General features: G+C 42.6%; 1 protein-coding gene across 2 annotated transcripts; it reads left to right on the forward strand.

Annotated features, from left to right (window-relative positions):
- Positions 1-942: 942 nt before the first annotated feature.
- On the forward strand, positions 943-25,375 carry Cdc16 (cell division cycle 16). 2 transcript variants are annotated; one of them, XM_075986238.1, is made up of 18 exons: positions 943-1,142; positions 2,291-2,345; positions 2,433-2,530; positions 3,972-4,010; positions 4,317-4,457; positions 5,987-6,146; positions 6,969-7,060; positions 7,814-7,947; positions 8,998-9,077; positions 11,088-11,137; positions 11,936-12,009; positions 12,749-12,874; positions 13,784-13,936; positions 15,689-15,752; positions 17,979-18,040; positions 20,447-20,582; positions 22,326-22,416; positions 24,829-25,375. In XM_075986238.1, exons 1-18 carry the CDS (start codon positions 1,095-1,097, stop codon positions 25,086-25,088), a joined length of 1,863 nt encoding a protein of 620 aa, XP_075842353.1. In that variant the 5' UTR covers positions 943-1,094; the 3' UTR covers positions 25,089-25,375. The 2 variants fall into 2 exon arrangements, with proteins under 2 accessions (XP_075842353.1, XP_075842354.1); XM_075986239.1 differs by lacking the exon at positions 2,291-2,345 and having other exon boundaries at positions 966-1,142.
- Positions 25,376-25,809: the final 434 nt, after the last annotated feature.

A 25,809-nucleotide genomic window follows, 5' to 3' on the forward strand; every position in this document is an offset into this window, starting at 1 on the left:
CAACTACTTTCCATACTAATATTACTGATCACAGCATGCAACAGTTCCAGCATACATACAAACTACAATAATATGCCTAGCATAGGTCTGAGCACTTTATATAAACTGTCCTGGGATTTATCAGAATGGTTTATAGGCTGTGGTCCAGCTAATCCAACAATGGCTGAAGAGATGTAAAACAGGCTGTTGAGAGTTAATCAAACTGTCTTCTCAGATCACTGACTCTCTGGATAACATATAATTAAGATTCAGTTCCCACCTCTGCTCTTAGCATTATGGTGATAGGACAAATATTTTTTAATAAAATTATTCTATTCCTAAAATGGATAGGACTGTAAATGTGATAAGCTGTACCTAACCATACACCCACCTCAAGTTTAATGAGTACAGCTGGATCACTACCCCCAAAATGGAGAAGACAGAAAGGAAAAATGCGTGTGTGTGGGGGGGGGTAGATACTTAAAATGTTATACAGTCCTGCATGTGTGTAACATTCACAGAAAAGGGGTGCAGCCAACTGCTCAGACTGGTGAGAGCAGAACCTTTGAGTGGTGGCATTCTCTACCCTTACGTTCAAGAGGCTTTACACGTGCACGGGATGAAATTTTAAAAACACGAAATGCCCGGGGTAGTGGTGCACACCTATAATTCCAGTATCCAGGAGGCAGAGGGTGAAGGAAACTGATAGCCAGAGGCCAGTCTGGTATACATGGCAGCTCTGGCCACCCAGGACTGCTGTGAGAGAGATTCGGTCTCAAAAACGTCCTGGGGAGAAAGGAAGCCATAGAAGCATCTCTCCCACTCCCTGAAGTCATGGAATCCCGCTAGACACCCCGCGCTGCCTCCCAGACAGGCGAACGTGTTGGAAACAAGAGGCAGACACCAGAGACTACCACGGAACCAATAGAGTGGGCACACCCCAGAGGGGACGCTTTCAAGGGGGGACTTCCGGGGTAGGGCCTGTCAGGAGCGGAAGTGCCGTGTGGCGCGCGGGGTCTGGTCCGGGCGGTGGTCGGCGGGCGTAGGTCTATCGGTCACGGGGTGCGCGCGGAAGGTTCGATCGGGTGTCGGGTGCCTGTGCTGGCCTCGCAGCCATGAACCTGGAGCCGCTGCGGAAGCGCGTCCGGCAGTACCTGGACCAGGTGCGCTGCTAGCGGCCGGATGCTGGGCTTCGGGGCGGTGGGGCCTGGCGGGGATTGCGCAGCTGATGGAGCTCAGATCGTGCGTGGGCTACGCAAGCGGGGTTGGCTTGGGGGGTTGCATCGTGGCCTTAGACTCTGGCAGGGCAGTAGGATGTTTCGAGAGGATTAGCTGTGGTTCTTGTTTGGATGAATACATGTGAACAGTGATAGAAGCAAGCTGTCTCCTGTTAGGATTTTTAAACAATACCTAATACTATTTCTGCACTTCCCTCGAGTGGACAGCAGGGAGTGTTTAAGAAAAGGTGTGTCTCTGGAGTCGACGTCATTGTGATGTCATTTGGGTTTTGCTGAAATGCATGCTCTCCCGATAAATGGGAAAAGGAATTGATTGATGCTAAGTGATTTGGCCAAATGTCCGTAGTTTGCTGGAAGGCTGCGTGTTAACCAGCCGTCAGTTTTGATTATTTTCTTTGACACTGAGATGCAGAGAGGAGGATGTGGGCCTGGTTTCCACTCTGGGGGCATCTGTTCTGAGTATAGTCTCAGCTGTACAAGGCTTCCTGCTGCCCGCCTATTTGGCAACCCTGATCTGATTTTATCCTGGGGAACTGAGGCAAAGGCAGAAAGCCAGGGATTAACACTAACCACGACAAATTCATGAGTGTCTTTCCGCTGTCATATTGTTTTTAGAGTTGACTATAGAGGATGTCTTTGCCCAGGGTCAGCGACTGTTAATGTGTTAGGGTTTTAATTTGTAATATTTGAATCTAGTGCTCTACTAAATTCTACTTTGGGATTCACTTTAACTTATCAAAAGTGTTGCTATGGAAATGTCAGTACCCTGGAGAGTAGATGACCGCACAATTATCTCCCGGTATTTACTGTTTTAGGTATCAGCTGTTACATTTTTCTTGGTAGCGTATGAGTTAAACTGCTCTCTTGTATTGCATGTATAAAGATCTTCACAGTGGGAGCTAAAATTTTCACTGGCTGAGCCATAAGATACAGATGATTGATGGGCCCCTTGCTACATTTAAGAGCTTGCTGTAGTGAGATGTTGGTCTTGTTTTATGGGTTGATGATAGTGGGGATCTGTTCAGAAGCATGGGAGCAGTGGCAATCACCCTGTGTTTGCTTTTTGTGTGCAGCAACAGTATCAAAGTGCTCTGTTTTGGGCAGACAAGGTAGCCTCACTCTCTCATGGTGAGTGACGTGATTTTTTTCCCCCCTAACTAACGTTTAGAAATCTCTCTATGAACCTCTGACCACTTGTGTAATTCTGCCCCTTAGAGGAGCCCCAGGATGTTTATTGGTTGGCTCAGTGCCTTTACCTCACAGCACAGTATCACAGAGCAGCCCATGCGCTCCGGTCACGCAAGCTGGACAAGGTAAGAACTGAGGCTGGGGATGCCAGACTTTCCCAACTTGACAGGGAGGTGTTACGTTCTTTGTTTCGATTATTAAATTTTTTCTTTTACATACCAACCACACGTTCCCCTCCCCCCAGCTCCTGTCTACCCTGAACCCGCCCCACCCCATCCACTCCTCCACTGTCTCTCTCCATCCAGAAAGGGGCAGGCCTCATGTGGTAGTCAACAAAGCATGGTACATCAAGTTGAGGCAGGACCAAGCTCTCGCTGGATTGAGGTGGAGCGAGCCATCACAGCATGGGGATTAGGTTCCCAAAAGCCAGCTCAAGCACCAGGGACATGTCCTGATCCCATTGCTAGGAGCCCCCACAAACAGACCAAGCTACACAGCTGTCACCCACATGCAGAGGACCTAAATCGGTCCCATGCAGGCTCCCTAGCTGTTGGTTCAGAGTCTATGAGCTCCCAAGAGCTCAGGTCAGCTGGGTTGTTTTGTTTTTTATTTTTTTATTAAATTTTTTTATTTATTTTACATACTTGTTAGGTTCTTATTTAGGTTTATGTTCTGTTTTTGAGTTAACATTTAAAAGAAATCGAGTTTGTTTTTATGTGAAGAGATATTTTTTAAATATTTTTTTGTTTTTATTTGTGTGTGCGTGTGTTGGTGAGTGTGGGTGCCTCCAAAAACTAGAAGAGGACTTTAGATTCCTTGGAACTGAAGTTCCAGGTGGTTGTGAGCTGCCTGTTGTGGGTGATGGGAACCAAACTTAGGCCCTTTGGAAGAGCAGCAGGAACTCTGCTGAGCCATCTTTCCAGCCCAAGAGAAAGCTTCTCTCAATCGATTGTTTTCCCTTACTTGCCCAATGCTATCTAATCTCTAAGTTGTCAATATTGTGTTTTTGTTAGTTTGATTTAAATTATCGCTTGTAAATATAATTCTTGTTTATATAGGCCGTCTGTCTGTCCCTCTCTCTCTTTCTGTATGTGTGTGTGTCTATGTGTCTTTGTGTGCAGACATACATATACAGGCACCTGGATCACCTGTGGGAGTTTGTCCTTCTTCCATGTGGGTCTCAGGGGATCAGACTCTGGTCCTTGGTCCTGAGGCAAACACCTTTACCTCCTGAGCTGTCCTGATAGTCCTGCTTGCTTGTTTTGATATCGAGTATCACTGTTTTTGCTTAGTCTGGTTTCCAATTCCTGGGCTCAGGGTGGTTCTCCTGCCTCAGCCTCCTGCATAGCTGGGATTACAATTACAGGTACATACTCCTTGGATCCCCTGCACCATTAACGTCTTTTTGATGAATATGGGCTAAAAAGTCTGAAGCGTTTGTTTTTTAAGCTGTAAAGGAAAAATAAAGCTCTCTAGTTCATGCTTATAACTTTCTTTAAAGTGCAGGTGTGTGTTATTTTACACACTACATGCCAATGTTGTACATGTGACTTATTTCTTTTCTAGATGTATGAAGCGTGCCGATACCTTGCAGCTAGATGCCATGTAAGTGTGCTTAGTTTGTTGTATTTGGTGAAATTTTGACTTGTGTGAACAGTATGCATCCTTCATGGATGTGGCCATTTGTGTCCAGAGACTGAAGCTCGGTGACTTAGCATAACATTTCAAAAAGACTCTCCTTTTCTTTGGGGTTATTTTCTATAAAATATTGATTCTTAATTCATAAAAAGCTGATATGCATGAAGAAAGTTGTAGCTTAGGCATTTATTTTAAAGAATGGATGTAATATTTATTGCCCTTTACAAACCTAGAAGACATGGGTGACGAATGGTACTTGTGTTTTCTTCATAGTATGCAGCAAAAGAGCACCAGCAGGCTCTGGACATCCTGGACATGGAGGAGCCAATTAACAGAAGGCTCTTCGAGAAGTGCTCAAAGGATGAAAGTAGCCTGAAAGACCCGTCCAGTGACTGGGAAATGTCACAGTCCTCGGTGAGTAATATAAGTAACATGTTTCAGCAACAGCAGTGGAAACTGCCCACATCAGTGAAAAAAATTCTAAATGTGTATGGTGTATACAAAAATGATAGCTACCTGCTTGTGCTAACTAACAGAAGACTGAGACAGTTCTGACTGAGCACCGGTTTGAAGCTGTGGCCTCACAGATGCCTGCCTGGAGCTGCACACAGTGGGCAGAAACCTTCCTCTCCTTACTGTGTCTTGGACATACACAGGGGAGTCTTAATTAGCTTCTGTTGTTTACAGGGAAGAATTTGTTATTTACTTGATAGCACATAATAGGTCATTTGCTATGTGTGAGTTTGTATTATTCATAATTCCACAAAATTGAAACAGAGACTTATAGTAACAATCTCATTCTCAGATCGTTGTCTTGGCTTGTTACTCTTTTTAATGGTTTATTGAGATTCAGTTCACCCATTGAAAGTGTTCAGCCCCATGGCTTCTTGTGTGGTACATCTGTGCCAGCCTTACTTCTAGCAACTTAGGGCCCTCTTGCCCTTCAGAGAGAGTCATACTCCTTCCTTAGATCTACCTGTCTCCCTGTAGCATAGTTACGAGGGAGCTGGGATTGGCTGCTCTACTTCTCACTAGGACAGTGCAGGGTATTACACGTCTGGGTATCTCTCTTCTCTCTCTTCCCTAGTAATAATGTGCTTAGAAGCACGTTAGTTTTCTGCTAGGAAATTCATCTATTTCCTACCTTGAGCTCATTGTTTTTGGACCTCTTGTCTGTCAGCTCACCTGCTGGGAATGCATGGCATACTTGTAATACATTACTTGTCTTATGAGTTTAAAAAAAAAAAAACCTGAGAGAAAACTGCCTGTCTTAAGATTGTTTTTCAAAGGCCATTCTATTTAAAATACTGATTTATGAGTTTTTGCCACTTGGGATTTTAGTTGCCCATCTGTGAATCATCATTGTTTTCAGTTAGTGTGTTTCGTAAGGTTTGAGGTCTTGATTGAGTCAGATTCCACATTCTGTTGGTTCCTTACAGAGTTCCATAGTTAGGGTGTGTTCCCCCTTTTTCACAAGTGAGGAAGGGAAACAGTCCAGGACAGTAAATCAGCACACAGGAGCACATATACCTGTCAGGGCCAGGGTTTGAACTCAGTCCCTGGGCTCTCTAGGGCCTTCTCGTCAGACTTGGTCTTTCATTTTGATTTTATACATTCTCTTCTTGCTCTTAACCACATCAAGGGAAGTGCCTAGAAGTTGCTCTCCCGAAGTCATCTGGAGCTTCACTGGAATAAAGCCATCAGTGATCAGTGCCCAGAGACAACAGACCAAGAAAGCTTTAGTCTAGCCTCAGACTTACTATGTAGCCCAGGTTAGACTTGAACCTGCAATCCTCCTTCCTCAGTTTCCCAATTGCTGTTGTATGTCTGTTGATTTAGACTCTGCTCTGGCAGTCGCTATGAACATAGTAAAAAACTTTGGTGTTCTACTAGTGTATATGGTCAAAAATTAGTCTTAGTGTATAACTGTATTTTGCCAACAGATAAAGAGTTCGATTTGTCTTCTCCGAGGGAAAATCTATGATGCTCTAGATAATCGCACCCTGGCTACCTACAGTTACAAAGAGGCTTTGAAGCTTGATGTCTACTGCTTTGAAGCATTTGATCTTTTAACATCACACCACATGCTGACAGCACAAGAAGGTTTGGGAACTCTGTGGCTGTTGTTGTGTAGAATGATTAATACTGTTTAGTTGGCCTTATTTTCTGAAAGCTGTATTACTGAGAGCAGGGTACATAAATAGACCTGCTAACTTCCTTAATGCCAAACCACGTCACAAAAACATAGTGTAATGTGGTATCTTTGCTGATCGTCTTTGGGGGTTGCGGTGTCATGAAGTCTTTTTTGAGAAGCATTTCGAGGGGGAGCTATAAACCAAGATTCGGCTATTTTCATCCTGGCCATGCTTTAAATCCCTTTGTGTCTAAGTCCCAACTTCAGAGCGATTACATCAACAGTTTGTAGAGTTTGGTCTCTGAAAGCACATTTAAAACTGCCAGTGACTCTTGGCTTACCTGATCGGGGATGTGGTGCAAGTCATCAAGAGAACAGAAAAGACAGAGTTGTGTGGTAGTGGGACTCAACCCAGACATAGCCAAAATAGTGGTTTTTAAACCACTGGGCTCATTGGCAGTGTCTAGAGACCTTGGGACAGGGTGGAATTAGGAAATTGGCTGCTGGCCTCTAGTAGATCCTGATGTCCCACTGCGTGCTCAGAATGCCTTTCAGAGAGAGTAGGCCATGGTGTAGTATTGTCGTCACCAAAGCCTGTGTTTGGCTGATGAAGAGAACCATCTAGGGGCTCCTGGCCCAACCCTTCCAGCGTTAGCCTCTCAACTGTATTTTGCTTTCCTTTTCTCCCGAGTTGATTTACATAGATTGTGAACTATAAAACTGTTTTCAGTTTGCCGTTTTCCCTATGAATATTTTGAAGACTTTGTTATTTTTTTCTTACTATTTTTAAGAAAAAGAACTTCTTGACTCACTGCCTCTTAGCAAGCTCTGTGCTGAAGAACAAGAATTGCTACGATTTGTATTTGAGAACAAATTAAAAAAGGTAAGGAAAACCTGAGCTGCCATTTCCTTTATGTAAATATCTTCTTACATAAACATTGGCCTTTTTCTTCTATTAGTTAAGTTTGTGTATGTGCATATGTGTGTGTGTATATGTGTGCTCTTGCCCACACATGCAGTGGGTGTATGTAGACCTGAGCTGATGTCGGGATGTTTTCCTCATCAGTTTTCCACAAATTCTCTCATTGAACCTGGCTATTTGGCTAGAGTAGCTGGCACTGAGCCTCCAACACTCGTTGCTTAGTGCTGGGATTACAGGCCTGTGACCATGTACAGCTTTACATGTGTGCTGGGATTACAGGCCTGTGACCATGTACAGCTTTACATGTGTGCTGGGATTACAGGCCTGTGACCATGTACAGCTTTTACGCATACTGGGAATGGGAACACAGGCCTCATGATTGCACAGCGAGTATGTTGTGCCCAGCCTGGTCAAGTTTTTAAAAATTGTTTATTAGTGTAGCATGTCCCAAAATAGTTAGATTATTTAAATATATGAAAATACTTCCTGAGTCTCTGCCATCTAAACTCCATGTGAAATAGTTGCTACTGTGGAGCTCTGATGAAACTGAAAAGGTAAACTTACTGAGCGGAGAACTAGTAAACCCGAAGTCACCAGTGTTTTCAGGGGCTATTGTGCATCTCATGTAATGTCTTCACATCGTAGGTAAAGCGTGCATTGATTCTGCCTTTTGCTTGGCTATTGTTCATTTATGTATAAATTTCTCTGTTTCAGTATAATAAGCCCAGTGAAACTGTCATTCCGGGGTCAGTAGATGGCTTGCAAGAGAATCTGGATGTGGTAGTGTCTTTAGCTGAGAGACATTATTATAACTGTGATTTTAAGATGTGCTACAAGCTTACTTCTGCGTAAGTATACTCTGTTTCTATGTAACAATGTGTGGTTCTGTCCACAGCTGTCTAATTCACAGATGTGCTCTCTCTGACGGTCTCACCTTAGCTATTGATGATTTCAGTTACCGTTTCCATAGTAGAGTGCTGAACAGGTTGCTGCATTAGAAAAGAGCAGGTTACACACACAAAGTTATTGCTACTGTAGGCTTGCTATAGTTACTTGAGAAGAACATGCATGTCTGTCTTCTGAAGCCATCTACTGACTTGGGAATGACAGTGTCCCTAGGCTTACTGTGCTGAAACATAGACATTTGTACATTAATGACCTACAGTAGCAAAGCAAAAGGTAGAATCAGTTCATGCTGCCAATAGGTGGTAGTTTGAAAATACCATTTATTACCATTGGATCTAGCAGGCCTGTGCCCCAGGAGCTCTGTCTTGCTTGTTCCTGGCTGAACCATCTCCTCCACTTGCTAGTTTTCCCTTTCCTCTTCAGGCTTCTTAGCTAAATTGCAGTTTATAGACTTTGTGGAGCTTTGGGGTGTTTGTTTGTTTTGTTTTAATTTTTGAAATCAGAAAAAATATTCCTCAATAAATACTTTGTGATCTATTTAAAAGTGTATACTATGTATCCCTTTTGACTAGTTAGACTACGTATTAACATCCTATTGATTCTAAAGTAAATGAAAAGACTAAAGTTTTTTATTTCCAGCTAAACTAGTTATTTATTTTTATTTTATTTTGTGATAGTGGAAAATCAACCTAGGATTTGTACATTCTTGGCAAGTGTTCTGCCCCTGAGCCCCAACCCTTTATTTTGATACAGGATCTTACTGAGTTGCCTGGGCTGGCTTTGAACTTGTGATTCTTCTGCCTCAGCCTCTTGAGCAGCTGGTAATGTAGGTATGTGCTGTGAGGCCTGGCTTCCCTTTTTCTAACCTAAGCATTGCTCTGCCCAAAGTGAGGTGTTGCAGCGTTTTGTGATGTGCAGCGACTGAGCACGGTGAGTGGTAAGTGCTGCCATCATCCTGCCTTCCCGTAGTCATGTGCTGCTTTCTCTTTCAGAGTGATGGAAAAGGATCCTTTTCATGCCAACTGTTTACCTGTGCACATAGGGACTCTGGTGGAGCTGAACAAAGCAAACGGTGAGCGCCCGTGTCCCCAGTCCTGTACCCCACCAGCTAGACTGATCAGGGACTCCTGTCCTCTGTAACCTCACCAGCTAGACTGACCAGGGACTCCTGTCCTCTGTAACCTCACCAGCTAGACTGACCAGGGACTCCTGTCCTCTGTAACCTCACCAGCTAGACTGACCAGGGACTCCTGTCCTCTGTAACCTCACTAGCTAGACTGACCAGGGACTCCTGTCCTCTGTAACCTCACTAGCTAGACTGACCAGGGACTTCTGTCCTCTGTAACCTCACTAGCTAGACTGACCAGGGACTCCTGTCCTCTGTAACCTCACTAGCTAGACTGACCAGGGACTCCTGTCCTCTGTAACCTCACTAGCTAGACTGACCAGGGACTTCTGTCCTCTGTAACCTCACTAGCTAGGCTGACCAGGGACTCCTGTCCTCTGTAACCTCACTAGCTAGACTGACCAGGGACTCCTGTCCTCTGTAACCTCACTAGCTAGACTGACCAGGGACTCCTGTCTTCTGTCTCTGCCTGTGTCCCCAGTCCTGTAACCTCACCAGCTAGACTGACCAGGGACTCCTGTCCTCTGTAACCTCACTAGCTAGACTGACCAGGGACTCCTGTCCTCTGTCTCTGCCTGTGTCCCCAGTCCTGTAACCTCACTAGCTAGACTGACCAGGGACTCCTGTCCTCTGTCTCTGCCTGTGTCCCCAGTCCTGTAACCTCACTAGCTAGACTGACCAGGGACTCCTGTCCTCTGTCTCTGCCTGTGTTCCCAGTTCTGTACCTCACCAGCTAGACCGACTAGGGACTCCTGTTCTCTGTCTCTGCCTGTGTTCCCAGTTCTGTACCTCACCAGCTAGACCGACTAGGAACTCCTGTTCTCTGTCTCTGCCCCTCATGGCATCGTAGGCTTGTGCCATCAGGCCGTAATTATAGGGAAAAAAGAGCATTCTAAACTATTGAAATTTTGTGTTACAAATCCTGGCTACTTAAGATACAGCGTAGCGGAGCCCGACAGGAGTAATACCACCGTCAGAGAGACTCTTGATCTCTGGTTCCTGGCAGAACACAGTATTTCCCATCTCCCTGCTTCCTTTTCTCAACTGTAACTTGTAGTTCAAAGTATGTTAGCTTTATTGTCAAATTTGACTGTTTTCCCTCCTGTCTTTTTGTTTTGTTTTGTTTGTTTGTTTGTTTTGTGACAGAGTTTCTCTGTGTAGCCCTGGCTATCCTGGAACTCACTATGTAGACCAAGAGGTTGTAACCCCAGAAATCTGCCAAGTGCTAGGGTTAAACCACTACTGCCTGACTCCTACATTTTTTCTTCTTTTTTTTTTAGTATAAAATTATCATAGAAAAACAGATAAGTCAATATTTAGAAATTGAAAGGAAGTAGATATTTTGCCTCTGTTTCCCATGGGTTTGTTTTTCGAGAACAGTTCATTGTGCAGTATATTTACCCTTGAGTTTTGTCAAGAGGGAGGAAAAAAAAATTAAAACAGAAAAGCTCCAACTCAAAGCTCGCCAAGCTCTGTGTCCTGGGGGTCTGTAACATCACATCCCCAGGAAGCAAAGATGCAGCTTCCTGCCCCCTAGAATACTGAATCCAGAATGTATGTGTAGGATATGCCATCATGAGATGCTAAGACAAACACGTTTCTGGAGAGGAAATTCTCTCGCTTCTGTGATAAACCTGAAAGTTTACAGAACAGTTTGATCGAAGATGCTCTGTCGTGGCCTGTGGCATGAGATACAAGGGTGTCTCTGATGGGTGTTCTAGACGAACCTCTGCCTGACCTAAAGTGTTCCGCTGGGGCGGCTGTGCTCTTGTGGCTGCTGTGTGCCCTTAATCCCCTGCATTGGGACTGAGGCGGGTGTAGACCAGCTGGGTTTGTACTGCAGGGGAGGAAGCTGTGAGGTTGCTATGTGAGAATGGTTTTATAGGTGGAAGACCACATCTGGAATTTAAATTACTCATATCAAATTGCATTTTTTCCCCCTTTTTCCTAAAACAGAACTTTTCTATCTTTCTCACAAATTGGTGGACTTATATCCAAGTAATCCGGTAAGTAAAACAATTTTTTTCTTACCTGAACTTTTAAGAAAATATTTTGCTAATGTGTAGACAGCAGTTTCTGTTTTTAAGTTCAAGCAAATAATGTTTATGTTAAAGCATTGAGGTGGAATCTTCTACTGCTGGAGATACTATAAGCAGCTTTAATATCTGTCCCATAAAACCGTTTTTACTTACACTGAAGCAGTAACTGTGAATAAAACCTTTGTTCTCTGACTATAGCAGTCTACACAGTCCCTTAAAGTGCTCTACAGACGCACAGCATTCTGAGCTAGTCACATGCTCCCTCTTGAGGTTGTCATTGTTCCATACCCTTCTGTGTGTGTGTTTAAGTCACCGCTGGGCTTTTTGAGGTATAGCTTCCACACCTCTAGTGTCAGGATGGAAAGCTAGGAGTGGAAATAGAGTTAGGAACTGTGCTCGTGTAGACAAAAGCCAGCAAGCAAAGACTGAGTCTCAGACAAGAATGTCTCTAGCTCAGCTGAAACCAGTGTAGGGGAATCCAGCTAACTAAAAATGAGAGCCTAGCTAACAAGAGAGAGCTGGGGTCAAACCAGAACTCATAGGCAAGTGCGCTTACGAGCTTTGTCCTTAGTGGAAGCCACCTTGAGGAAACTGGAGTATCTGTTCTTATACAGGACTTCAGTAAATGTGTGATCTCAGAGAATCACTAATTCAGACTAAAATATATGACCTGGAGCATCTAACCTGCCCTCTGTCTATCCTACCTTGTTAGATTCAAGTTCGAGGTTAAGTATCTTTGGTTATAGTAAATATTGAACTTTTTAGGTATCTTGGTTTGCAGTGGGATGTTACTATCTCATGGTTGGTCATAAAAATGAGCATGCCAGAAGATATCTCAGGTATGAATTTGTTTTCTTCCTTTCTGAGTAGTGAGTTCTTGCTCACAAGCGCTCATGCAGTAAGTGGGAGGTGTGCTGAAAGTAGCGGGAATGAATACAGACTTGCTCAGGCCGGTTCTCTCCTTCTGCATCGTTTATTTGTGTAGCTGTTCACTGGGATGCTGTATGGGAGATAACGTAGTGGTATAGGCCTTGTACTCCAAGAGCTTAGATTATGCTGTTTTATTTGTGAATGAGAACAGGAAACAGAATGATGTAATTTGAAAGGGCTGTTTTCATTTACACTGTCAGCCTTAGCTTTTGCTAATAGTGAAAACACATTAAACCCTAAATGAGATAGGGGTAACTCAGTGGGACCGTTGAGTAAGTAGGTTCCTGGAAGTAGCTGTGGTTTTAGGTTATCTTGCACCTAGGGTGCCAGTGCTGTACCCGGCTCAGAACAGGCCCAGATCATGTGGCCATATGTGCCACCAGTGTCATCCCCCAGTCACAGATAGGGCTGCTGTGTGAGCAGCAGTTGTAAGCTGCATACAGTATCCTAATGAGTTCAGCTATGTAACTCTATCTAACGCAGCACAGGACTCCTGAAGTTTCCTAAAATGTGTGCACAGTTCAGCTACATTAACAGCTGTCCAAGTTTGTTAGTTTGTTTACTTGATGTTATTGTTTTGACACCATGTACTGAGAAAACTGAAAGTTGAAGAATAAATACATTACTTGAATATTGCTTTTGTTTCAGCAAAGCTACCACATTGGAGAAGACCTATGGGCCGGCGTGGATAGCCTATGGGCATTCCTTCGCTGTGGAGAGTGAGCATGACCAGGCCATGGCTGCTTACTTCACAGCAGCACAGCTGATGAAAGGGTACGGCACGGCGGCCTGATGAATGCAGGAGAGAAAGGGTTTCTGCTTGCAAGATGAAGTGATTTCCCTTAGGGATCTTAGTGCCATTTGGTTCCTGAATTAAGCAAAACTGTCAACCTTGTCTCTTAGGCAGTAGTTTGTGTTTATAAAATAGCTGTGGCTGTGGAGGGAGAAGAGGTAGATGTGATTTTTTTTCTACTACCAGTGTCCTTATAGTGACCTATGGGACTTGCTTTAGTTTCTTCAGTAGATCTACTAGTGATGAATTCTCTTTTACACCTTGTTCTCATGGCTCCCTCTACCTATATAAATGTGTCTATAAACCCTTTTAGTGAAGGTTTTTATTTCATTTGTTGTGCTTTTCAATTCCAAACTTTCTATTTGGTTCTCTCTTACAGTTTCCATTTTGAGGGCCCTAAAGAAATGGCTCAGCAGTTAAGAGCACTTAATGTCTCTTGCAGAGACCCAAGTTCAGTTTCCAGCACCCATACAGCAGCTCATAGCTGTCTGTAACTCCAGTTTTGCAGAATCCGATGTCTGCTTTTGGCAATTATGGGCTCCTGTACACACACACAACACACACACACACACATATACACACACCCAGTCATAGACACATAAAATTAATTATTTTTTTATTGCTGTCCTCTGATGGGGCATTGTTCTTATACTTTTCATTAATTTGCACCATAATTTTATAAGCATAATTAAGTCTTTGAATATTAGGCTAACTTGTTTAAAGCATTGTCTTTTAAGCCCAGTAACTCATCTGCTTGAACACTTGCTTTTTCTGTTTGGACCGTACTTTAGAATTAGAAAGAAGACATGATAGGATCTAAAGCCGACAAGTTTCTGTTGCATTACAAAGTTTTGGATATTGAATATGTGAAACTTTCAAATATTTTTCAGATGTCACTTGCCAATGCTGTATATTGGACTGGAATATGGTTTGACCAATAACTCTAAACTGGCGGAACGATTCTTTGGCCAAGCTCTGAGCATCGCTCCGGAAGACCCCTTTGTCATCCATGAGGTTGGAGTGGTGGCCTTCCAGAACGGAGAGTAAGTGGTCCAGGCTGCAGCCTTGCGTCAGCTCTTTGTGAGTGGGGCCTTGGTCCCTAGACCTTCACTGACTAGACTTGCTCCTCCATGGGTTTTTGTTTTCAGATGTATTGTTTTATGAAGCAGGGATAAATTCAAAAGTAGGAATTCTCTTCTTGGAGTCCCTTCAAACACTGAGCCATGCTCTGGTCCTCCTTTAATGTGAGCTGCAACAAATTCCCACTGTGAGGCCTGCAGGCCCCGAGAATCTTTAGTCGTCTTTGTCAACTAGGTGTTAGATTCACACGTTTGAGAAAGTTTTTCATATTTTGAGATAAAAATGTCCTGTGATTAATTCTTGTTAGGACAAAAAATTAAACTATTTAGAGTAATCCAGTCTTTAGTTTTCTGATAGTAGCTTTTCAGTAGTTTGAATATCTATAGAATAAGCAATTTGTAGTTATACTCAAAGAGAAAACTATATGTTGCAATATATTATATATAAATGTAATATATGAGCTTCATTGTTTATTCTAAAATTTAGGTTATGGAGTTCTATGAGAGATGACTCAGCAGATAAGAACACTTACTGCCTTTGCAGAGGACCAGGGTTCAGTTCCGAGCACCCACATGGTGGCTTAGAACCATTTGTAACTCCAGTTCCAGGGGATCACATGCCTCTTCTGACTTCTGAAGGCACCAGGGATGTGCATGGCGCACTTACATACATTCAGGCAAAACAGTTAGACACATAAAATAAATCTTTACACAGTTTCAGTTAGGTTATATAGGTTATAAAGAGTGTTTATAACTTTTTTAAAAAAGGATTATTACTAATGTATCTGAGTGTTTATCTCCATGTTTGCATATCATGTGTGTGCCTGTTGTCTGCAGAGCCCAGAAGGTACAAGATGGTTGTGAGTCATCTTGTGGGTCCTGGAAATTGAACCTGGACCTCTACAGTAGAAATAAAGGCCCTTAACTGCTGAGGACATCTCCAGCCCATGGTACTTTAGAAGCAGATAGTGTCTTAATGTAGTTCCTCCTCAAAATTTGCAGACACTTTTTCTGTGAATTGGCCTAAAAAAATCACTTGTTCCCCAAAACCAATACCCAGAGTGATTTTAATTTTCACATGTGGGATGTGATAAGCCCGAGCCCCCTGAAACTTTGTTCCTGGCTAATCTCACACCAAACTGTGTTGGGTTTTTTTCTCATAGACAGTTTAGTGCTGTGGTTTTCACAATATTTGTACTTTTTGTTAGTAACTTTACTATCTAAAATAATCTCCAAACTTACTGCTGTCTCTGGGTGAATCATAAGTAGCCATCATGTGCCTCCAAGGGAATGTGGGCTAGCTGAACGCTAGGTGAGCAATTGTGCTGTTGGCGTAGGTTCAGTGTAGAGAACTGACTCTGTGTAAGGGCAGTCATTGTTTAGTTGATGAAATACCACTAATCACGAGAATTGACTGTCTCTCCTAAATCCTGATCCTGTATATTATTAAGACTACCTATTTGTCTGGCTCAGATTTTTTTCTTTCTTGTTTTTTTTTTTTTTGCATTAAATTTTTTTGAGTTATACAAAGTGATAAGTTCCATTATGGCATTTTCATATAATGTGTGTCATTATACTTTGTTTTTATTCACGGTGTAATTGGAATCAATTATTAGCAGTTTCCATGTTATTTTGGTTCTACTAGAGCTATTCAAATTTTCCTCAATATTTACCCTTGCAAACTTTAAATAACTGTTAACCTCTCCTCTGTTTCAGATGGAAAACAGCAGAAAAGTGGTTTCTTGATGCTTTGGAAAAAATTAAAGCAATAGGAAATGAGGTATTGTATGTAATATCTGCACGCGCGCGCACACACAGACACCCCTGGGCACAGTCACTGTTGGATGTGGGAAATGTAGACAGTTTCGAGAAGAGAGTAACCTAGTATTTGATATAACAAGGAACTTGGCAGTGATGCACTTATCAGTTGACTTTTATGCCACCGAAAACGTGAGCTCAGTCCTGATTGAAGAGCAGTTACTGGGTGTGACATAGGGCAGCAATTGTGGGTTGTTTCTTTTTTAATGATTTCTGGGGTTGATGGAAGTATAAGTCATTTATTGACTCTGCTTCTCTAGACCTTCAGAGAGCCTCGTCTCTGGTTCAATGAAAGGTGCAGTTTGGCAGCAGACCCACCTCTGTAGAACTAGCTGTCACTCACATTCAGACCTTTTGTTGTCCTTGTGAATTAACCTTTCAAATGGCAAGGCTATATAAACACTGGTATTCATAAATAGTGATTTTACATATAAGCATGTATAGCTAAGAGATTTGCATGTGGCTGTGCTTTTGATTTCTACTTTCTTTAACTGGTCTTTCTAGTCTACTCTGTTCTGAGTTTCACACTCTGGTTTTACTTTGTACATTTGTGATCATGGGGACACAATCTCGCTGGGCTCCACCAGGGACAGTCTGCTTATCCCCATAGACTGGGCTCCACTTGCTTTGGTCTTTTATGTTTATCATTTGAACTTGAAACATATTTCTGTGTGTTCCACATGTACATCTGTAAGGCATATTTTTCCTCAGCTGAGTCTTTGGTAGTTCTGAATAATACTAGCGTTTTTGTTGAAGTGGGTTTGCCACTCACCGCATCCCATCTTGAGACAGTTAAGTATCTTCTGTCCAGTGGCCCAGCAGTAGCAGCACCTGGAGGAGATGGCTGACAAACCCAGTCCTAGGACCTGTTAAGAAAAGTTGCAGTTTTGGCAGCGCTCTGAGAGCTCATGCACAGGAAAGTTTGAGAAGCACATTCCTGAGCCACTCCTAAAATATTTTTTCATTCCTAAGCAGTTTACAATCTTATAGGGACTTAAGTATGAAAGCATACTACAGTTGAAGTGTCAGCGAGCATGCCAGTTAAAAGCTATAGGAAAAGAAAATTCTTTTTCACTTTAGTAAGAAACTACTGTAGATGCCAAGCTGGCTAAAGAGAAGCATTGTGCCTAAGAATCTCAGGAGTCTTTGTTTGACGGGCTCAGCTCCTAAATCTCATCCTCAAATGAGTATTGGAAAAGGTGACCCAAGTTCTTATGTTTATTTGCTTAGCATGTGTTTCATAAGTGCCAGTCATGAGCGTGGAACTGAGCGTCAGATGCAATACGAGCTATGTCCACGTTTCCTGCCCTCAGCCACCAGAAAGACAAGTGGGTAATCCGCAGTGATGCGGTACATCGACAGTATGAAGATACTGCGTGCAAGGGTTGCTCACCCAAGTATGACAGTGGCCAGGATGGGTTAGACCCCATCCTTAGTAAGCAGACATCAACTAGAAAGAAACAAGGATCAAGGTATTTCAGAGGCAGAAATGGCATGCATAAAATTCTAGCTGGTTCATTTTGTTTTGGATTTGACATTTCAGAAGATACCAAGAAATGGGGCAGGAAGGTTAAGTGGCTTATTAAAAACCTTGAAAATGGTGTTAGGGAGTTGGCAGATTACCCTGGGAAAGGGAAAATGAGACGTTTCAAAAGAAAACATTATAGCTCAGTTTGTAGGCTAGGTGCTCAGGCCAGCCTTCTGATACTGGGAAGCCAAGGTTACAGAGGTGGAACTGTGCACGCCAAGTGAACAGAACAATCTGGGAGTCTTAGAATGGCCAGGGTATCCTGTCCCGTTGAGGGGCTGGTTTGAACTTTTGGGATGAGCTAGAATGATTAGGGAAAGATAAACTGATATGGTATACTGAACTGAAAGTGCTGTAACGTTTCTATGTAGAAATATTTAGTAGGCAAGTAGCTATAAGATCCAGTGTTTCAAACCGAACTCTGGGCAGCAAGTACACTATTAATTAAAACTTCTTTGGCATGGAGAACTCTGGGGCAGAATTGTGCTTGTTACAGTAAAGTTCTCAGGAAAGCTCAAGAGTAGTGAAGAGAACTGGATGAAGCAGTCATCCTGCCTCTGCAGTGGAGGAGGCGCTTGCAGGAAAGAGCCCAGCTTGCGGCTTGCAGGGTGTGAAATCAGGTTGAGCAGTGACATGGCGCTTGATGTTGCTATGTTTTAGGTAACCGTTGACAAATGGGAGCCTCTGCTGAACAACTTGGGGCATGTCTGCAGAAAACTCAAGTAAGTGAAGTAGAGCATTTTTGGTTATTTCTTTGTGATCTAAAGTTTGTTTATTTTGTATAGCCTTTCTGTGTTTTTATTTCATGATATCCTCCAGTCCCCATACTTGGCTGCTCAATTAGAACAAGCACCAACATTCCTTTTTTTCCACTTCAGTTGGTATACCTTTATTTTAGAAATATTGAGAAGTATAGTCATGTCTTTTTTTCCTTCCCTTACATTAAAAAACTTGAGTATTCAAAATTAATTTGGAAGCACCTGGACACTATTTTAAACCATACCCATATTCTGGCTTTGTTTCCCTGTAAGTTTCATGATGTAATAAACAGATGACAGTTTAAAATGGGCTCTTTGCCTGGAGGTGATCTTCAGTTGATAGAGTGCTTGCCTGGCATTCGACAAGTCCTGGTTTGCTTCCCAGCACTGCGGAAGACCAGGCATGGTGCCTTGTGTAGGTATTTAGTAGGTAGAGACAGGCTTTGTAGGAGCCTAGGCAGTTTGGATGCTCACCCTACTAGACCTGGATGGAGGTGGGTGGTCCTTTGACTTCCCACAGGGCAGGGAACCCTGATTGCTCTTTGGGCTGACGAGGGAGGGGGACTTGATTGGGGGAGAGGGAGGGAAATGGGAGGCGGTAGTGGGGAAGAGACAGAAATCTTTAATAAATATTAAAAAAAAAGCTCAAGGTCATCAAGGCTACATTGTGAGCTGGGGGCCAGCCTATGATACACGAGGGGGGGCTGTTTTGATTGAAGTCTTAGGAATTCTTAAGATTATTCAAAAGTTGTTAAGTTTGCTAGATATGCCTACACAGACCTAAACACAAGAGTCTCCTGGACTTGGGGTGAGATGGGATGATTGCTGCAAGTTTAAGGGTCCGCCTGGGCTCTAGAGTAACACTGTCTTAAAAAAAACAAACAAACGGGCTGGAGAGATGGCTTAGAGGTTAAGAACACTGACTGTTCTTCCAGAGGTCCTGAGTTCAATTCCTAGCAACCACATGGTGGCTCACAGCCATCTATAGTGAGATCTGGTGCCCTATTCTGGCCTGTAGGCAGACATGGAAACTAACACTGTCTAATAAATAAATAAATAAATAAATAAATAAATAAATAAATAAATAAATAAATAAACATGGAAACTAACACTGTCTAATAAATAAATAAATAAATAAATACAAATGAATATACTTTTAAAAAGGCTTGAGTAGGGAATACCCCTAAATATCCTTATGTAATACAAGATAGTCTTGCAGTTTAAAAATAACCGAAATACCCTGGGTGGTGGTGCATGCCATCAATCCCAGCACTCGGGGGACAGAGGCAGGCAGATCTCTGTAAGTTCGAGGCCAATCTTGTCTAAAAGAGCTAGTTCCAGGACAGGCTCCAAAGCTACAGAGAAACCCTGTCTAGAAAAAAAAACGAAACAAAAAAAACCCTGCAAAAACAAAAAACAAGCAAACAAAAAACCTGAAATACTCTAATCTACATGGGAAGTAGAAAAAGAAAAGATCTCCTGAGTAAATAGGGAGCATAGGGATCATGAGAGAGGGTAGGAAGGAAGGGGAGCAGAGAAAAATATATAGCTCAATAAAAATTATTTTTGAAAAAAGTAACTGAAGTGCATTGGCCGAAGTTGATGTTCTAACATTTCCCAGACTTTAACTGAGCGTGAAACCTTTTCACAAAAGATTTGTACAGAGCAAATATTCCAACAACTTGGAAAATTCTATTCCAAGTAATTTATATGTTAAAATGTAGTAGTTTGATTGTAATTGCCCCCATAAACTCAGAGGGTGGCCCTATTAGGAGGTGTGGCTTTGTTGGAGTAGATTCGTCCTTAGAGGAAGTGCGTCACTGTGGAGGCGGGCTTTAAGATCTCATATGCTCAAGCCACATCCAGTGTCTCACTCTACTTCCTGTTGCTTCTGAATCAAGATGTAAGAACTCTCAAGTCCTCTAGCACCGTGTCTGCCTGCACACTGCCTTGCTCCACACCATGACGGTAATGGGCTGAACCTCTGAAATTAAGCCAGCCTCAGTTAAATGCTTTCTTTATAAGAGTTGCCAGGGTCATGGTATCTCTTCAGAGCAATAGAAAAACTAACTAAGACATGAAGCAAAACTCTTCTGATTGCTTTTAATTGCCCTAGGTATGGAAGGGTTATATATCAGGATAAATTGGTGTGAAGTGAAGCTGAGACTGGGAGTCAGGAACTTTATGACTGGTGTCTCTCAGATGGAACAGGGCACAGCCACTTCATGCTGTAGTTCCCCGTCCAGCTAAGGGAGATTCCAGGAAATAAATCAGTCATAAACATTTTGTTTTGTTGTTTTAATTAGCACTTTTATTGTACCCAGTAATTGTCTTCCCTCCTTCTCCTCTCCCTGTGTCTTATTTCAACAGAAAATACGCTGAGGCTTTGGATTACCACAGGCAGGCCCTGGTGCTCATCCCTCAGAATGCGTCCACCTACTCTGCTATAGGATACATCCACAGCCTGATGGGCAACTTCGAAAACGCTGTGGACTATTTCCACACAGTATGTCTTAGCTTTACTCTAACTGTGGTTATTATGTGCTCCTTGTTTAGAAGAGACCAGCATCTAGCCAGCATCTTATTTACAGGTTTAAACTTCTTTAGTGACCCTGTGAGTATTCTTCCTCTGCAGAGACAAGTGTGCATGCTGTCTCGTACTCATTGGATTAGAAGTAAACAGTAGTCTGATCCTGCATAGGCCTGAGATATTTATTGTTCAGTCCCATGTGGATTTTGTCCAAGCAAGAAGAGCAGAAATTCCCGTATTCAGGGAGAGCCTTACTCCCTGTCTTCCTTAGAACTTGTACCATTAACTCCGTGTGCCTTTTGTCGATGAACAAAACAGTGCTCATAGTTACCATAACAAAGAGTCTTTTCTTAGTTCACATACCTTATTTCATGAGCCATCTGAAGCTTGAGTTAGGTGTTTTGAAGGTCCATAAAAAACAGGGCAGTGATAAATTAAGCTTCAGTAAATAAGGACAATGACCACAATGGGGAGGAGAACTATCATAATCATCTCTATTATGTTTTTGTGCTTTTTTGTACCTAGATGTCATTTTTATTGGCTGTAGTATATGCATTAAAATGTGTGTGTGCTTGTCTGTGTGTGTAAGTGGTTTCAGTCTTCAGCCTAGGCAGCCAGTGTTTCTTCCTTATATGGTGCCCTGGAGGCAGCACACATGGCTGTTCTTGAGTCTAGGTTTTACAAGCTGCAGATACTGCTGTGTAACTCTTACAAAACCTCTCAGATGCCGACTTGTCAACAGGCTTTAGACACCCACACAATTTCTAGATTACCTGCACATAGTCTTCCTATGTTCGTTTCCCTCCTGATCACGTGTACTCCTTTCCAGGCAGGGCACCCATGCTACAGCAGTCCCTGGTCACAGCCGCCTTGGGGAACTCAGCTCTAAGACACCACAGGTTTAGAATCATCGGAATCTGAGAACATGTGGGCTTGAGGATCAATCCACTAAAGATATTTGGAGAGACAGATAATATATAAGGCAATATATAAAAATACTGCAGTATTTTTAGTTTTTGAGACAGGGATTCTCTGTGTAGCCTGGCTGTCCTGGAATTCACTCTGTAGGCCAGGCTAGCCTTGAACTCACAGAGATCCACCTGCCTCTTTCTCCCAAGTGCTGGAATTAAAGGTGTGCACCAGCTGCAATATTTCATAGATAGATTCATTGGTGTAATAAGTTCATAGCTGGTCCTCAAGGATCAATTAGCAATTTTCAGCTACAGACAGTCCTAAAGTTAGTCCTGTGGTTTATAGGACTACTGAGCTGGTTAGCTTAACCTCAGGAAGTTAAGATAAATAAAAAGATTTATTTATTTTGAATATAGTGTTATACCTGTATGTATACCTGCAGGCCAGAAGAGGGCACCAGATCTTATTATAGATGGTTGTGAGAGTTGAACTCGGGACCTCTGGAAGAGAGCAGCCAGTGCCGTTAACCCGAGCCATCTCTGCAGCCCAGTAGTTGATCTTTCATTCAGCTAATGCACAAGGTTCACAGAACTCTGAAGACAGTTTTCTGATGTGTTGGGGGTAGACTTTAGGGACAAGAATGGAATAGTATGATGAACACCCCTATCCCCAGCCCATCCCACTCTTGGAGAGGTGCTCATAAGTACCTGTCTGCTCTACCCTGGACCCCATAGAATACTTGATGGGTCTTTTTTAACAAAAGAAAGGCGTAATGTTTTAATAACCATGCTCTGTGGTTTTTGGCAGGCTCTTGGTCTCAGGAGAGATGACACATTTTCTGTGACAATGCTGGGTCACTGCATTGAAATGTACATTGGGGATTCTGAAGCTTATATCGGTAAGATTAAATCATTCTCCTGACAGTATGTTCTCTGTTGGGTCTCTTGAAACCTCATTCAATGTTTGGGATTCAAGAAGCTTATTTAATTTGTCAGAATAGTGCAGTACGAGTTAGTGACTCATTTCAAGTTGAGTCCTTGCTGTACATAGAACATGGTAGTACCAGAGTCAGACTTACTCCATGGTGGAAGAGGAAATCACAGAGATGTTTCTCTATAGCAAATAAATGGCTCTGTCCCCTTTATTTTATAATACACAGCATAACATAATAATCTGTATTTTAATGGATCTTTAAGATGCCTTTCATTTACGTAATAGTGGTTTTTAATACTTTGAAAGACTTTCATAATGATAAACAATAGGATAATTTTAAATAGAATTGCTATACTTGGCATTTCTTTAGGAACAAGTATTGTGAGATCAGGAGAGCTCATTGAGTTAAATGTTAAGAGGCTGTAAAGAGGGAAACCACAGAGAGCGGGGGATGATAAGCTGAGCTTTAATGCAATGAAGAACTGAACACCATTACAAGAATGAAATGCATGCTGCGACTCTCAACACAGCATATCAGGAAATTCATGTCTAGAATAAGACAAAAATACTCAAGAAAAAAACGCACTAAAGATGGGTAAAGATGTTTTAACTGGTAGTACATGTCTATAATCTTACCACTTGGATCACTGCAGCTTGAGTTATATATAGTCTCAAATTTCACTCTGCGCATGTGTGTATGTATGCGCACATGTTTATAGTCTCAAATTCCACTGTGTGCGTGTGTCCTGCCATGAGAAGGGGCAAACACTGGAAGAGTGGCATGTGGTTAGGAAACATATTGAAGACATTCAGCAACATCTCTCACCTGGGAATGGAGCTGGTATTGGCACAAGAGCCCACCGTGCATTTTCCAAGCAGCTAGTGCGCCTAACAATTGAGCCATCTCAACAGCCCCAACTATTGTTGATGATGATGTGGGATACTGGACATGTCTGTGGTTGGGTTATTTATGGTTGAGTTGGAAATGAGTGAAATCTAGAAAACTATCCCGTATGTTACCAAAGTTACCAGTCAGGTATTACTGAGTAATGGGCTACTCAAACTCGGTGGTTTAGTCAACAGAATGAATGGTTGAATTCTGTGGTCACTTGCATGCCCTTCTCCTGGGCCCTGTGGTTCATTCATGTGCCTGTGGTCAGCAGATGTATGACTGACTCTGTAATGGGCTCACCAGTGGGCAGAGGACCTCAGCTGAGAGCCAAGTCCTGAGATTTTCATCCAAGGCTACTAAATCGTATAGGTGCCCTCAGATCTAGACAAGGAATAAAACCTCAAGACCTTGAAAGTTGCACATCAAATTCATCATATTCTGTTTATCAAAACAAGTCACCTAATTAAACGTCGTCACTGTTGGAGGAAAGCTTGGCTTAGGTCAAGGATACTGAGCTGTATACATTTATATATACGCACACACACGCACGCACGCACGCACGCACGCACGCATGCACGTACACACCCTGAAGACCCAAGGTAAAAAGCTTACCACCAATAGTAGCATCCCCTGTGACTTTGGAGGCGTCTGAGCTCCAGCTTCTGTCAGACTTTCTGTTACTGTGTTGGAGTGTCTTGAAAGAACAACTCGGAAAAGGTTTATTTTGATGCACAGTTTCAGGAACTCCAGTCTAAGGCATGAGGACAGAGGAGATTATTTCATGGCAGCCAGGAAGCCGAGGGAGAAAATGCTGTTTGCTGCCTTTTTGCTTTTTTCCCTTTTATCCCATCTGGGCCCCAAGCTTAGGGGTGTTAGTGCTCACATTCAGGGCGTGTCCTACCCTCTTAAATTATTCCTTCTGAACCTGCCTCACAGATACACCTCAAGTGTGCTTTACACGTCGCTGAGGTAGTTCTCAGCACATTTAAGTTCCAAGGTATAATTTACTACTTACTGCTTTTATTTTTAGGACGTGTATGTCATCCTCTGCCAAAGTACCCAGTCTTGAAAGCTATCTAGAATGAAATGTGTAATGCTGTCAGTTATGTCAGAAATCTATCTGATTGGCCCAAATATATATTAATCCTAATGTTTTATATGCTTTGATATAGTTTGAAAATATGCTTTATATCTGTGAGTAGTAGATTAGTGGCTGCACCCAACATAGTATAAGGAGGAATTGCTCAAGCTTTGAGAACAGTTAGCTGTGAAGCCATGAAGGAACCATGATGGCCTATGCTTTGGGAACTTCTCAGCATCTCCTTTGAGAATGGTGGAAGATAGAGAACAAAAGGAAAGAAGAAAATGGCATCCCCTTTTGACGTGTGTTCATGTTAAAGTGTAGTTGGACTTAAATGGCAGTGGCAGTAGCATAACTATTAATGATGGAATTTTATGTTTTCTAATTATGGTGTTTCTTTTTAGGAGCAGACATTAAAGACAAATTAAAGTGTTATGACTTTGACGTGCATACAATGAAGACACTAAAGAACATAATCTCACCTCCATGGGATTTCAGGGACTTTGAAGCAGAAAAACCAAGCACAGAGGAAGCAGGGATTGCACCCTTGGAAAATGCCAATAAAACCCCAGAGTCCAGACCTTCCTTGGAAGAAACTTTTGAAATTGAAATGAATGAAAGTGACATGATGTTAGAGACATCTATGTCAGACCACAGCACTTAATTTGAGACATTGGTCCAGGACCCCACCCCACCCCTATGTGCTAGTATAGATCAGTATTTCCTTGCATCCTTGATAGTCTTCAAAATTTCCCGCTTCCTGGTGTGAAACCAGACTGCTTCTCTATGTTGAGGACCGGTGGCCTGAATTGAGAGATGGGATAGCACACCTTGGCTGCAGATGTATTCTGGTCTTCTGAACCTACCAAGTAGTTATATGTAGTGGAATAAAGATGGAAAACTGTTCATTGTGTCTCTTTTTCAAAAAAGACAATAAAGACTTTGAAATAATTTTTGAGAAATGTTTCCAAGACAGTAGAGTGTATCAGTTACCTTTCTGTTGCTGTAATAGAATTCTATGTCACATTTCAAGAGTGTCAATATCAATACAGGACGTCACTGTGAAGCCTGGATACAGTTAAAGTGAATCTCGACATTTCTGAAATTGTCTCATTCTCTTAGGAGAAAAGGGCTATAACTAAAAGCTACAGGCAAAGGTGAATATGTAAAATCTAAGCACATAGGAAGACTGTGTAGCTTGTATGTCTGCAGGGAAAAAAAGTTTTTAGTTTCGGTGCCATCCCTGAGCGGGCCAGAAATTGCTCTGGGCTCCTGGAGCCCTCCCAGTCCCAGACTATCAGGGATGCCATCCACATCGCAGCTCAGCAGCCCACAGGATGTCCGGAGCGTGCATCTGTTTTCCGTGCACAGTGACAGTATTGATC

This window comes from Microtus pennsylvanicus, chromosome 9 (assembly GCF_037038515.1).
Source record: "Microtus pennsylvanicus isolate mMicPen1 chromosome 9, mMicPen1.hap1, whole genome shotgun sequence".
Lineage (NCBI taxonomy): Eukaryota > Metazoa > Chordata > Mammalia > Rodentia > Cricetidae > Microtus > Microtus pennsylvanicus.